Source organism: Oryctolagus cuniculus, chromosome 13 (assembly GCF_051225735.1).
Source record: "Oryctolagus cuniculus isolate XC-2025 breed Fujian yellow rabbit chromosome 13, ASM5122573v1, whole genome shotgun sequence".
Lineage (NCBI taxonomy): Eukaryota > Metazoa > Chordata > Mammalia > Lagomorpha > Leporidae > Oryctolagus > Oryctolagus cuniculus.
This window is the reverse complement of record NC_142879.1, coordinates 63,580,315-63,593,587: the sequence shown is the minus strand read 5'-3', so window position 1 is coordinate 63,593,587 and position 13,273 is coordinate 63,580,315. Positions and strand designations below refer to the sequence as shown.

At 39.5% G+C, this 13,273-nt stretch overlaps 1 protein-coding gene across 27 annotated transcripts in view; it reads right to left on the bottom strand.

Moving 5' to 3' along the window:
* Positions 1 to 13,273, bottom strand: part of SDCCAG8 (SHH signaling and ciliogenesis regulator SDCCAG8) — a 267,441-nt gene that overhangs the window by 84,786 nt on the left and 169,382 nt on the right. For 26 of the 27 annotated variants that reach the window (XM_051820791.3, XM_008268182.5, XM_051820786.3 and 23 more), the window contains 2 exons: positions 10,164 to 10,291; positions 7,946 to 8,054 (listed from right to left, as the gene is read on the bottom strand). In XM_051820791.3, the coding sequence (XP_051676751.2) occupies positions 7,946 to 8,054; positions 10,164 to 10,291 (237 nt within the window). The remainder of the gene's footprint in view (positions 1 to 7,945; positions 8,055 to 10,163; positions 10,292 to 13,273) is intronic. The other variant, XR_007909721.3, reaches the window with a different exon arrangement.

Genomic DNA, 13,273 nt, shown 5'->3' with positions numbered 1-13,273 from the left:
GGCGTTGAGGCACAGCAGGTTAAAGCCAGTGCAGGCATCCTGTCTCGGCTGCTCCACTTCTGATCCATCTTCCTGACAATGTGCCTGAAAAGCAGCAGAAGATGGCCTAAGTAGTTGGGTCCCTGCCCTCACGTGGGAGACCTGGATGAAGCTCTGGGCTCCTGGCTTCGGCCTGGCCCAGCCCTGGCTGTTGCACCCATTTGGGGAGTGAACCAGTAGATGGAAGACTTCTCTGTTTCTTCCTCTCCCTCTCAGTAACTCCACTTTTCAAATAAATAAATATTTAAAAAAATTTTTTTGTTTCCAGTGTATTTAGTAATGTGGAAAAATTTGTTATAATAGATGATATTAGGTAAAAAGCAGATGCAAAACTGTATATATTGTATAATCTCAATCACAGTATGCATACCTAACATATTTACATACACACAGAAAAATGACTGAAAGGATGTATGTCAAAAATTGACAATAGTTATCTGGATGGTCGTGTTACAGAAAATTTTTCCTTAATTCTTTGTATTTTCCAAATTCTCTGTGTTAAGGTTGAATTACATAATCACAAAAATGAAAATGCTACATGTAAAATTCATATTACTATAAGCATGTTATTGCAATAATCTATTTTTCACTTTGCATAATTTTGATATTCTCTTTATTTATAATTTTAATTTGCCTATCAACCTCCATAAAATAAATAAAAATTTGATTTATGTGCATACATATCATCCTTTATCAGTGTAGGCTTCCTGACATAGTCATAGAACCAGTAATTTGCAAAATTCAAAGAGTAATGTTACCAGTTTCTATGTTAGTTTTGAGATCCATTTGTAGCATGGTTACCCAAGGCTCATTTAAAAGGATAATTGACTCTAATCCATTTTTCATGGAAAATTTAGGTAATTGCTGGCTTTACAGAAGCATGAACTTTTCTCTGATTTTTCATATACCAGCTATATTATGTAATTGCACTTGCATGAAATATTTTACTACTATAATTCAGATTATAATGATAATTGCTTCTAAAGTAAAACATGACACCTTAATTTTTTATTCCTTTAGATTCCGGTTTGGCTTTTGTTAACAACTAGCAGAAGGCAATATTAGTCTCCTATTGTAGAGTATAATTTTTGTAGTATCACAACCTACATCATCTAAACATGCAAGGGAAAAAAAATAGTTCAACCGGGTGGTGTGTTCTTTACTTCAATTAAACTCACACAGTTGGATACCTACTGTTGCCAAAACAGTAATATAATTTATACATTATAGTCCACACAGTAAAACTACACTAAAAGTCATTTAACAATATTTATAACACCATAAAATACAGTGTTAAAATATATGAACTGCAATATGTACCAAAATTATAAAATTTGTTTCTCATCATCAGTGATTAAAACCAGGATCATTGCTCTAGCCTCAATACTCACAACCCTGGTGACAGATTAGAATTCAAATCTTAATGATCAATTTACAATTAACAAGATAGAAGTGAAACAAATTAAACCAACCATTATATATAATGAGACCCCATGGACTCCCATTGTTCCTCTTAATTACAAAACGCAAATCACAAATACACCATGGGCAGGGTTAGACATCAATCCACAAGCCTAGCAACCCAGAAAGTGACAATGACAGAAAAGAAAGAAGGGAATCAAAACCACACGGATCTTGGTTCTGTGCTCTATTCTGTTCTTTTCAACGTGAACGTGGAGAGAGGCTAAAACCTAGCACATTCTTGCTCTCTAGCACATTCTTGATCTTCACTCTGCTGGCAGAGGCTCACTCCCAGCCAGCACCCGACCTTTCGGAGCTCTTCCAAGGCCAGGTTTTAGATCGCACTGTGAAGCCAATCACACTGCAACATTTTACTGCTGATTGATCTAAGTGCCTGGGGAGAGGGAACACTTCCTTCCTTTGATAAAGAAAAATCACAGTTGTACCAAAGATATTTAAATATCTACATTTACCTCCCTCAAAAACAACCCCATAACTGTAATAAGCTTTCAGCATACTGGGGAGTACGTACAGACGGAAGGGGTAGCTAAAGTTTATATGAGCTTCAACTAAAATCAGCCAGAATGTCTGCCTGGTGCCAATTAAAAGCAGAATGGAATTAATTCTCTTGCCTGATGGTCAAAAACAAGCTATATAAAATGCATGGAATCAGCAATTCATTTTTAGTTTTAAAATGGGATGTGCCATTCACAAACCCTAGGGTTGCAGACACCACTCCACGCACAGTGTGGAATACACACAGTGCAGAAAGTACTGTGCTAACCACTCTGGAGGCTTCCAGAGAACAGAAGCAATCGTCACTGTCATAATGCGACTTGCGCTCTACTTGGGGAGAAAGTGTTTTCAGCAGACACACACACGGAGGTACCATTTCAAAACACTTTCACAGAGCAGCCTAGCACGAGGCTGGGGCAGAGAGTACGAGCACGCGGGCACGGCAAGCCCAGATTGTCAGTTTTTCCAGTGATTCCGCAAGGGCTCCAGTCAAATGACTAGATCTGTGAGTTAAAAAAAGCTTATTTGAAATGGTAGGAAACCATTTGTTTGGTATGGCATTTTGAATAACATAAAACTCTTAGAGAAATGTTGCTAGTAAGGAAAGGAGGGCAAAAAATGTGTTTTAAATCACTGATCAATATAAAATAAATATACCTACTTCCAGGAAAAATTTTACTGTAGCACTCCGAGGGAAATTTAGACAAAAATTACCATATGGATCAAACAATTACTGTGGAGACTGAGTTTCCAGAATGACAAAACTTGAGAAACTCTAAGATTTTCCTCACACCAAAGCACAGGGAAAATTATTTTTCCCTAAAGTTCAAATGTGCAGAGGCACACTCCTGGAGTGGTTCTACAGGGTTTATGACATTTATAGATTTTATTTAGAAGTACTCCGAGCCCTTCAAGTTATATAGGTGGCTTCAAAGTCGAAGATAACATCAAAATGGATGATAAATTTGGCATGAATAAGTCACTTGAAAATGTCATAGTAAGAAAGGGAGACATGAGACTGAATTGATAAGAAATTAAGAGCAAACAAACACATAATTCTAAAACCACAACATATTTATTATCTTCTTGTGAGGTACAAAAAGTGTACCTTTTATAACTTTAGGGGGCTCATAAAAGTTTTAAAAATAATAAGCAGCGATTTATTGAGTGTTTACTACTTGTCAAACTATTGTGTTGAGTCCATTAGTATATTTTTACTGTAGGTGCCTATTTAAATTCACCAGATTTACAAAACCAGCTACTGGAGAATGACCCGAAACATAAACACAACCATTTTCCTGATTCTGCTTTGCCGTTAATAAGGTTTTCACTGTGATACAAACTTTTCGTTTGAAAATAGCAATCACACCTTCCCTGGCAAAGACAATAATAGTTTGGCAAAGTGATATCCAAATTACCAGTCACAATGCTAAAAATTGTGCCATGGATGACATTAGCAGCTACGGTGTCTTACGATGTATCTAGTATAGTGCTTTATATGCTCAGCCCCCTGTATCCACAGCTTCTGGATAATGGGGCCACAGACTAAAAAAGTCCAACTGTACTGAATAAGTACAGACTCTTTTTTCTTGTCATTATTCTTTAAGCAATATAGTCCAACTATTACTTATGTGGCATATACATTGTATTAGGTATTATAAGTAATGTGGAGATTAAAGTATATGAGAAGGGGTGGGCATTTGCCCTATTGGGCAATTTCGATGTCTTTGTCCCCCATCAAAGTGCCTGGAATAGACTCCTGGCTAGGGCTCCTGACTCAGGTTTCCCGCTAATACAGACCTTGGGAGACAGTAGTGATGAACCTAGTAATTAAGTTCCTGCCACCCATGTAGGAGATCTGTACTGAGTTCCCTGCTCCTGGCTTCAGCCTTTATGACCACTGCAGGAATTTAGGGAGTGAAGCTGTAGATGGGAGATCACTTTCTCTCTCTCTCTTTCTCTCTCTCTCTCCGCCCCCCGCACTCCTGCCTCTCAAACAAATATTATTAGAAAATAAACATGGGTCCAGAGTAATGGCCCAGTGGGTTAAGCCACCACCTATATACCAGTATTCCATATGGGTGCGAGTTCGAGTCCTGGCTGCTCTGTTAATGCATCTGGGAAAGCAGCAGAAGATGGCCCAAGTCCTTGAGCCCTGCTACCCACATAAGAAGCTGGGATGAAGCTTCTGGGTCCTGGCTTCGTCCTGGCCTAGCCCTAGCCATTGCAGCCATTTGGTGAGTGAACAGCAGACGGAAGATCTTTCTCTCTCTCTCTCATTCTGTATCTCTGCCTCTCAAATAAAATAAAAAAATTAAAAGAAATTAAAATTAAAAAAGTAAAAATGAAGTACGTGGGAAATGTGTGCAGATTAAATGCAACTACTATGCTACTTTATATGAGGGTTTGAGCACCTGTGGATTTTGATATCTGCAAGGGGTTTTGGGACCAATCCCCTGAGAATATAAAGGGAAGACTGCACACATGGGTAGGTAGGTGGGTATGCTTTTTTTTTTTTTATTTTTTTGACAGGCAGAGTGGACAGTGAGAGAGAGAGAGACAGAGAGAAAGGTCTTCCTTTGCCGTTGGTTCACCCTCCAATGGCCGCCGCGGCCGGCGCGCTGCTGCCGGCGCACCGCGCTGATCCGATGGCAGGAGCCAGGAGCCAGGTGCTTTTCCTGGTCTCCCATGGGGTGCAGGGCCCAAGCACCTGGGCCATCCTCCACTGCACTCCCTGGCCACAGCAGAGGGCTGGCCTGGAAGAGGGGCAACCGGGACAGAATCCGGCGCCCCGACCGGGACTAGAACCCGGTGTGCCGGCGCCGCTAGGCGGAGGATTAGCCTAGTGAGCCGCGGCGCCGGCCTTTTTTTTTTTTTTTTTTTTTTTTGACAGGCAGAGTGGACAGTGAGAGAGAGAGACAGAGAGAAAGGTCTTCCTTTTGCCGTTAGTTCACCCTCCAATGGCCGCCACGGCCGGCGCGCTGCAGCCGGCGCACCGCGCTGATCCGATGGCAGGAGCCAGGTACTTATCCTGGTCTCCCATGGGGTGCAGGGCCCAAGGACTTGGGCCATCCTCCACTGCACTCCCTGGCCACAGCAGAGAGCTGGCCTGGAAGAGGGCAACCGGGACAGAATCTGGCACCCCGACCGGGACTAGAACCTGGTGTGCCGGCGCTGCAAGGCGGAGGATTAGCCTAGTGAGCTGTGGCGCCGGCCTTTTTTTTTTTTTTTTTTTTGGGTATGCATCTCTACATATAGTTCTAATTCCCAACACAATCCTGCAAGGTGGCTTAAGATTTATTTATTTATTTGAAAGGCAGTGTAACACACACACACACACACACACACACACACAGAGGTCATCCATTCACTGGTTCAATTCCTAAATGGCTGTGACAGTTGGGACTGGGCCAGATGGAGCCCAGAACCCCATCTAGGTCTCCTACATGGGCAGCAGAGACCCAAGCACAAGGGTCATCTGCTGCTGCTTTCTTAGGTACATGAGCAGGGAGCTGACTTGGAAGTGGAGCAGATGGGTCTTGAACCAGCACTCAGACGGGATGCTGGCAGCACAGGCAATGGCTTAACCTGCTGCGCCACAATGCCAGCCCCTTAAGATGTTTTTACAGATGGAGAAAGTGAGGTTTCTAGAGATTAGGCAATGTACCAAAGGTTTTGTCACTAAGTGGCAAAATGAGAAGATGAGCTGGAGAGCTTCTGAGTTAATTAAACGAGAACAGGGTAAGTCAACAGATCTAGTGAAAGAAAAAGAGGGCTTAGGACACATACAGGTTAGCCTTGGCTTGTGGGTCAACACTCACCTGCCAAGTATGCCTACTTATCCTCTGAATATATTTATTTTTATTGTATTAATTTATTTATTTGAGAGGCAGAGTTACAGACAGAGAGGGGGAGAGAAACACACACACACACACAGAGAGAGAGAGAGAGAGAGAGAGAGAGGTCTTCTATTTGCTGGTTCACTCCCCAAATGGCTGCAATGGCCAGGGCTGGGCCAACCCAACAACAAGAACCAGGAGCTTCTTCTGGGTCTCCCACGTGGGTGCACGGCCCCAAGCACTGGGCCATCTTCCACTGCTTTCCCAGGCCATTATCAGGGAGCTGGATCAGAAGTGAAGCAGGCGGGACTCAGAACTGGTGCTGTTGATATAGGAGGCCAGTGGTACAGGTGGAGGCTTTAACTTACTACGCCTCAGTGCTGGCCCCCTCCACTGAATTTAAAGGTTAACTTTGCCTTCCCAAACTTCCTCATCATAATTACTGTGGCTTGAAATTTGCATGTAAAATACTGTGATTATTATAAGAAAGACTATATGAGCTTTCAAACCTGAAACAGGTTAGAATGCTAGCTCACCAACTCACCAGTTATTTAAACAGTTTTGGTGTTCTTGCTGTGAAGTATTTCCTGTCTCTAGACTTCATGAAATTAAACAACTTATATTATGCACAATTATATGTTTTAAAGCAATGTATATCTTTTAAACATTTCAATTTCCCTAATTACGTTTCTTTAGAGAGCAAGATATTAGTTAATAATTACACAAACTAATCTTAGAGATAACATAATAATATAGATCACAGATTAATATAATTTTTCTCTAAATTATGTGATCTAGTTGGTTTTTAACAAATTGTGTGACAAGTGAACTGTTTCTAGTTAAGAATAGGTACTGTTTTTGGTATTTTATGAGAGTCTCCTTCATGATAAAATAATTTGACTTGCTTGGTCAAATTTCCTGCAAGTATCTAGTATTTTGGCAACTCGGGGTCTTCCCCTAGGAAAATAACACATATATTAAGGTGTGCATTTCAGAGCACATTCTGGTTGGTGATAGAAGCCTCTGCCTTCTTGTGAGCAGAAAGAACCAGGCTCCTGAGTTCTCTGATTCCCCCAAAGCTTCAGGATGTGGATTTTAGCAGTTAGGACAGCTTGTAGATGCAGGAATGCTAGATGGGACTCAGAGTGATCAGATACGCTCTGATCTGCCTGCGATTTGTTCTGAATGAGACATCTAAGTCAGTAGTTAGCTGAGCCATATTTTTTGCTCTGTGTAAATCAAACTGAGTTACAGAAAAATAAGATACCCAGGCTATTTTTCATCATGTAATGTGATATTTGCCTTCTGTTATGTGAATATTGCCTTTTATATTTCAATTCAAAGTGATTCTGTTCAATGTCATTCATTCATTTATAAAAGAGGAAACTATAGTCCAAGTAGGTCAAATAAATTTGTCCAAGATTCCACAGATACTGCCAGAGCTGAGATGAGGACTCAGGCTTCTTGCAATTTAGAATATAAAATAATTTATTCATTGAGAAAAACTGATAAGAAAATGCATAGAAAAATGTCATTAAGATCTTAATCAATGGTTTTAAGAGAGAATTATACCTATAAAATGAACAATGGCTGTCATATTAAAGTAATTTTATAAGAATTAAAGCATGATTTTATTTCAAAATATAATCTATTTTCATTTTTATATATACACATTTTGTCTATTACCATTTGACCTAAAGACAGCTTTTCTGTGTTCATGGAGAACTATGATAATATATTAAAATGTGTTAACTTATCAATATAACATTTTTAAAGTGCTTGATTTATCTGTATCATTTATTAAACTAATTGCTATCTTGATCTTTGTTTTCTGGAATTTCAGTCTTCAATTCTATACATTAAAAAAAATCAAACAATAGTACACTTCAATAATCATGCAAAAACATCAAAGTATCTGTATGGACAAACAAGAAAATGTCCACATAGTGAAAATATTTTCATAGAAAACTTGTATCAACAGAGAATAACTTTTATTATTAGACCACAACATAGTGAAGATGCTATTTTTAAGGAGAAATTACAGTAATCATACAAACAGTGCTCTGAAAATATTTTATGACATTACCTACCTGCTTTTTTTAGAGATTTGATCCATCTTCTTGACTAATGTACGGAACTCTTCCATCAACTTTGTCAAAAATGTATTCTGGGAGGTCATCAGTGAATACTGTTCATTTTCTAGAAATAACAATAAACCCCCACCAACATAAGATGTTTGTGGTTGTAGCTGTGCAGTGCTTCCACAGGTAGAGTGGGACAATGCCTTAGACTACTACACATTTCCTGTTAGCCACCAGATCACTTTCAATATCCTCAGTTAAAGGACTTATCATCTGGTAAGACATTAAATCTTGTGAGACATTTATTTTCATAATAATTATATACCAGAAACACTTTTGATCATACCAGCTTGGTGTAAATGTTTTAGCATGTTAATAAATTGTCAAATACCTCAAATGGAGTACTAGATGCTTATATCTTTGTAATATGCAAGATATTATATTTTATTTTGACAATTTTACTATAAACAGTGTCAAAAATTCTCACCACCAGACAATTAAAAACTAAAATAATTGAGGAACTTTCTTCTACACTATAATCATTGCTTTATTTTTCTTATTTGCTCACACAGTTTACCACCCCTTGCCCAATTTTGCACATATTTCTTTGATTATGGAGGTGAACTATGTAAGTTTCCCTCAGATTTTGATTTTATTGTCAACAGCTTGCACTTCAGTGAAAATGTAGTCAAAGAAATTGAAGACAGTGTGCTTTTGTAAATCAAAATTAAAAGTGTTCTTAAGGTGGTTTTAACAGTTAAAACTTATTTAGCCCCAGATCCTGCTCAAGGCTCTTTGATCATTAGAATCCCATAGCAGTGGGGGCAAAGAAAAACTTCTCCTATAATTTCCTCATTTTGTTTTTAATGGAAAGATGTCTCCTGGACCTGGTGAAATTTCATTTCTTCTGACCCAATGCTGTTAGAAGAAAATCTCTACTGAATATGCTGGAGAGAATTATGAGAGTCAATATGACATTTCCTCCTTATAAGTTAGAAAATTATTTAATAAATTTTATGTTAGCAATTTTTCACCTATAGGATAAGAAACTATTTTTTACTATGTCATCAAATATACATTAAGTCATGAGAAAGCTATCGCTACGTGTAAGTTCTAATAGGTCTTTTATTTCTTTTCAGTTCTAGCTAATGATTGGTGAAAAGCATATAGCATACAAAGCAAAATAAATCAAAGCACTAAAATTAAGCAACATTTTTTTCTGGAAGAGAGAGGATCAATTAAACTTTTGTTTTAATAGTACAATCAGCATGGAGTATGTGGTGTGGAATTATAATGACTGACACTGTCTTGTTTTGACTAACACTGTCTGTGAACACACAACTCAAAAGTGAAAGGAACTACATAATGCTCTGACTGAACAAATCAAACTGCCTATTTTCAAAGTGCATTTTACTTTCAAATTAAAGGTAAAGAGTTACTGGCCAACTCAGTCTGCAGAAGAGTGCCAATGTGATGAAAGATGGCAATTTTTAGCCAAGCTGCCAGCTGTGGTCAATGCCTTGTATTAGTGAATTTTAACAGCAGTTGTGAGAACTTGAAGAATGCAAAGGATTAAACATCACTCTAGACTGGATTGGGGGAGGTGGGGAAATCATACAAATGCTAAAAATGTTCGAAGCTGCAAAGATTAAATAAAGGAACATATCAATTTGGAGCCACTGAATTACATCCAGCTGCGACAGTGAATTAAGAACCGATTAATGGCTAAAGCTTTTCTCCAGTTTGGATGCTGAAGCAAACTCATTAGGCTTTTAGAGTAGCTATAATGTGTGTACTGTGGGAACTGTTCAATGCTATTCAGGAGACTCTAACTGTAAGCTCAGAGCATTTCCCGCAGAGCTTCTGATGCTATTTTCTTTATATAACATGTGTGCCTGAAAACCCAGCCAAAAACAAGCCCTTTGTTTTTCTACTTTGTTGTGGTCTCTCTCAGCTTTACGTTTCTTGAACACAGGTAAATAAACTCATAATCCAGATGGTGCAACAGATGTGAGAGCAGCACTCTGAAATCAACAGACAGTGGGCAATACTTTCCATTTTCTCTTTTAAACGCTAACTAATATGTAATTCGGAATCTCCGGTGTAGTTAGCATCTGCTCCCTTCGGCCAGCCAAAGGTTACAGGTGTTCCTGATGTCATTTCACAGTAAGGCGTGGGCCTGGCTTGTGAGTGAGTGCCCAGGCTCTAATCTTTCCCTACCACCTACCAGTTTTGTCATGCTGGGCTTCCATTTGCTGTATCTTCTGTGTCAGCTCCTGCTCTCTTTGCAGGGCCTGAAGGGCTTGGGCCTTTGCTTCGTTGCTAAAGCTCTGCTGAATACTACCTTTTTCCAGTCTGCAAAACAGAGAGGAGACATACAGAAATGTCATCTGCAGACGCACAAAAGACTGTCATTTCCCCTATAAAACATGGGGAGCTGATATGTAGTAAATTGTTAAGCTAAGAAGACAACACTCCACAGATTGCCTCTTTAGGAGGAAAATCCAGAGGGCCATGCTAAATATATGCTATCAGCCCAAATGGACTACGGTTCACGGCTTCAAACATCAAAAACATCATGACCACTGACTAATGGTATTTTGTGATTTTAAAGCACAGCCACCTTTTCCCTGCAAAATTCTTAATGTTTTACACTAACAATTGATCTTTCATAGTATGAACGATCACTATTTCTTAAAGACCCTGAAATTCCAGGAATAGCGTGACTTAGTTGTCAAATTAAGCAAAATTTAAATTCTTAAAACTAAGCATTGTAAACCACTTTTCTTTTTTCTCCAAGATATAAAATGGAATCTCAAATATAATGCAAGAGACTTTATACATGGACAAGTAAATGATTCTGCAGTACCACGTGCATATTTTCATTAAATATTTTTGCATATCAGGCCATATAATGTAAATATAAATATGAATATGGAAGTGAGTAACCTCCTTCAACACTTCATAATGAAATTCTTCTTCAGTCACCTTGAAAAACTTACAGAATGATAATCTTCCATAGTCAAAGACATTATCCCATCCCACTGTGATATCCCATTATCCCATTGGGTCACTATCCAATCACAGTGGCTCCTAAAGACAGAAAGTTCCTGAAAATTAGAACCTGAGCAATGCAAAGAGCTTCACTGCTGGCAGCACTATGGATACTTACTGTGTGTGTGTTTGTGTTTGTGTGTGTATCTGTACCCCCCACCCTGCACAAAGTTGGTTGTTCAAACTCTAAATATAGGTAGGTGATATTGAGGCTTCCTTCAATTAACTGACTCAGTTATTTTTTTTAACTCCTGATCTCCTTGTGGGCACTTCTCATCCATGCTGCTTTAGTTTACTAATTGAGATATTTACTGCCTAGCCTTTGCCAAACTAAAAATAAACAGTTCCATAAAGCTATCACTACCAGTCTATGTACCGCTGTGGAACTTCAATTCACTGGCTTCTAATTATAAAGCAACATAAGGAAAGCCTGTATTGAAATTGGTCAATGCATGTGGTAATGTTGTAGTGTAAAATTCTAGAATGAAAATACTCCCACACCTCACTCAAATGGAATCATCAGGGGTCCCTGCTAAATGTGACATGAGGTCCCTTCTGGTACTTCTAACAACAACACCCCCCTGGATGTGGTCCAAGGTCTTGTCTCACACTCAGTTCCAAACTAGTATATTGCAACAAATGGACAGTCAGACGAGGCTACTTTTGCCTCCCTAGTCACACCTCGCATTTTCTGGCCATAGACCATCGCACATGTCCCTTCTTCCTGGAATGCTCCCTCGCCAAGCCGATCTCCTGTACAACGTTTACTGCCCCTTTAAAGCCTACTCAGATTTTCCTCTCTCCTTTTTCTCTCACCTAAATTATCTAGTCTTTCCTCAGTGACCTCAATACATGGGGTTTTCAAAATGTTCATGGAAAATGCACATTATGAAGACTACTATGTATGGATTTCAATTTTTTTGCACCAAAATAACTTACATTTTAACCGAATATGAATATGTTGTATATGTTGTATATTACCAACAAAGATAACAATTATCATGCTTTAGTTACAGGTTTACATGTCTGACTCTTGTCATTGTTTCTCTATACCCTTAGCCCAGCTCTGTATTGGACATATAGGCAGCGGGCAGAGAATGTTTGATGATTCTTCTATCATTGCCATAGGAGAAAGGAAAGCTGCAGTCTTCAAGAGAAACTGGAGAATTTGCTCAAGTGTTATGTGAGGGGGAAAAAACTCTTCAGACCCATTAGAAAAGAGTGCCTAGAAGAGGATGGCGTTAATGGTTTTGCCAGCTAGAAACCATGTATTTAAGGAGCACTGTGGATTCTTTCACTGAGTAACCATTCCCAAGTCAGACCTCCTAGAACAGGGAATATAGGCAGGGAGAACCAGGGTTCTGAGAACCCCCAAGAAATTGAGTAACCACAAAATGCACTGTCCAAAACCCATTTGACAATGAAAGGGGGAATTATTAATAATTACTCCAAGATTCTAGTCTTACTCAACTACTCATTACAAACTGGGACTTCACACTTCCCCACCTGAGGGAGGGGGCTGATCTTACAATCAAGTTTTAGAATGAGAAGCTGCCTAATTAGTAACTCTGTAAATTGACCCTATAAAACTACTTCTGTCTTTATTGTAGTTTTCCTTATAAAACATCAGTTTATGTTTCTTGAATCCTTCACTAAGTTTCACTTTATTTGAGAAACTGTTCTTTTTCATTACATAAAAGCATGACATATTCTTGTCTTCCTATTCCTTTTTCTTGCCCCTTTTCTTCTATGTTGTGTTCTCCCCTTGTAGGTTCTTTTTGACTTGGTAGGCTTTTTATAAACTTCAGGATTTTATAACAGAAAGGGAACCATGGCCGGCACCGTGGCTCACTAGGCTAATCCTCTGCCTTGCAGCGCCGGCACACCGGATTCTAGTCCCGGTCGGGGCGCCGGATTCTGTCCTGGTTGCCCCTCTTCCAGGCCAGCTCTCTGCTGTGGCCAGGGAGTGCAGTGGAGGATGGCCCAAGTCCTTGGCCCCTGCACCCCATGGGAGACCAGGATAAGTACCTGGCTCCTGCCATCGGATCAGCGTGGTGCACTGGCTGCAGCGCGCCAGCCGCAGCACGCCGGCTGTGGCGGCCATTGGAGGGTGAACCAACGGCAAAGGAAGACCTTTCTCTCTGTCTCTCTCTCTCACTGTCCACTCTGCCTGTCAAAAAAAAAAAAAAAAAAAAAAGAAAGAAAGAAAGAAAGAAAAGAAAGGGAACCGCAAATTTGTTTCACCAAATGCTCTTACTTTAAAACTGAAATACACATACACAC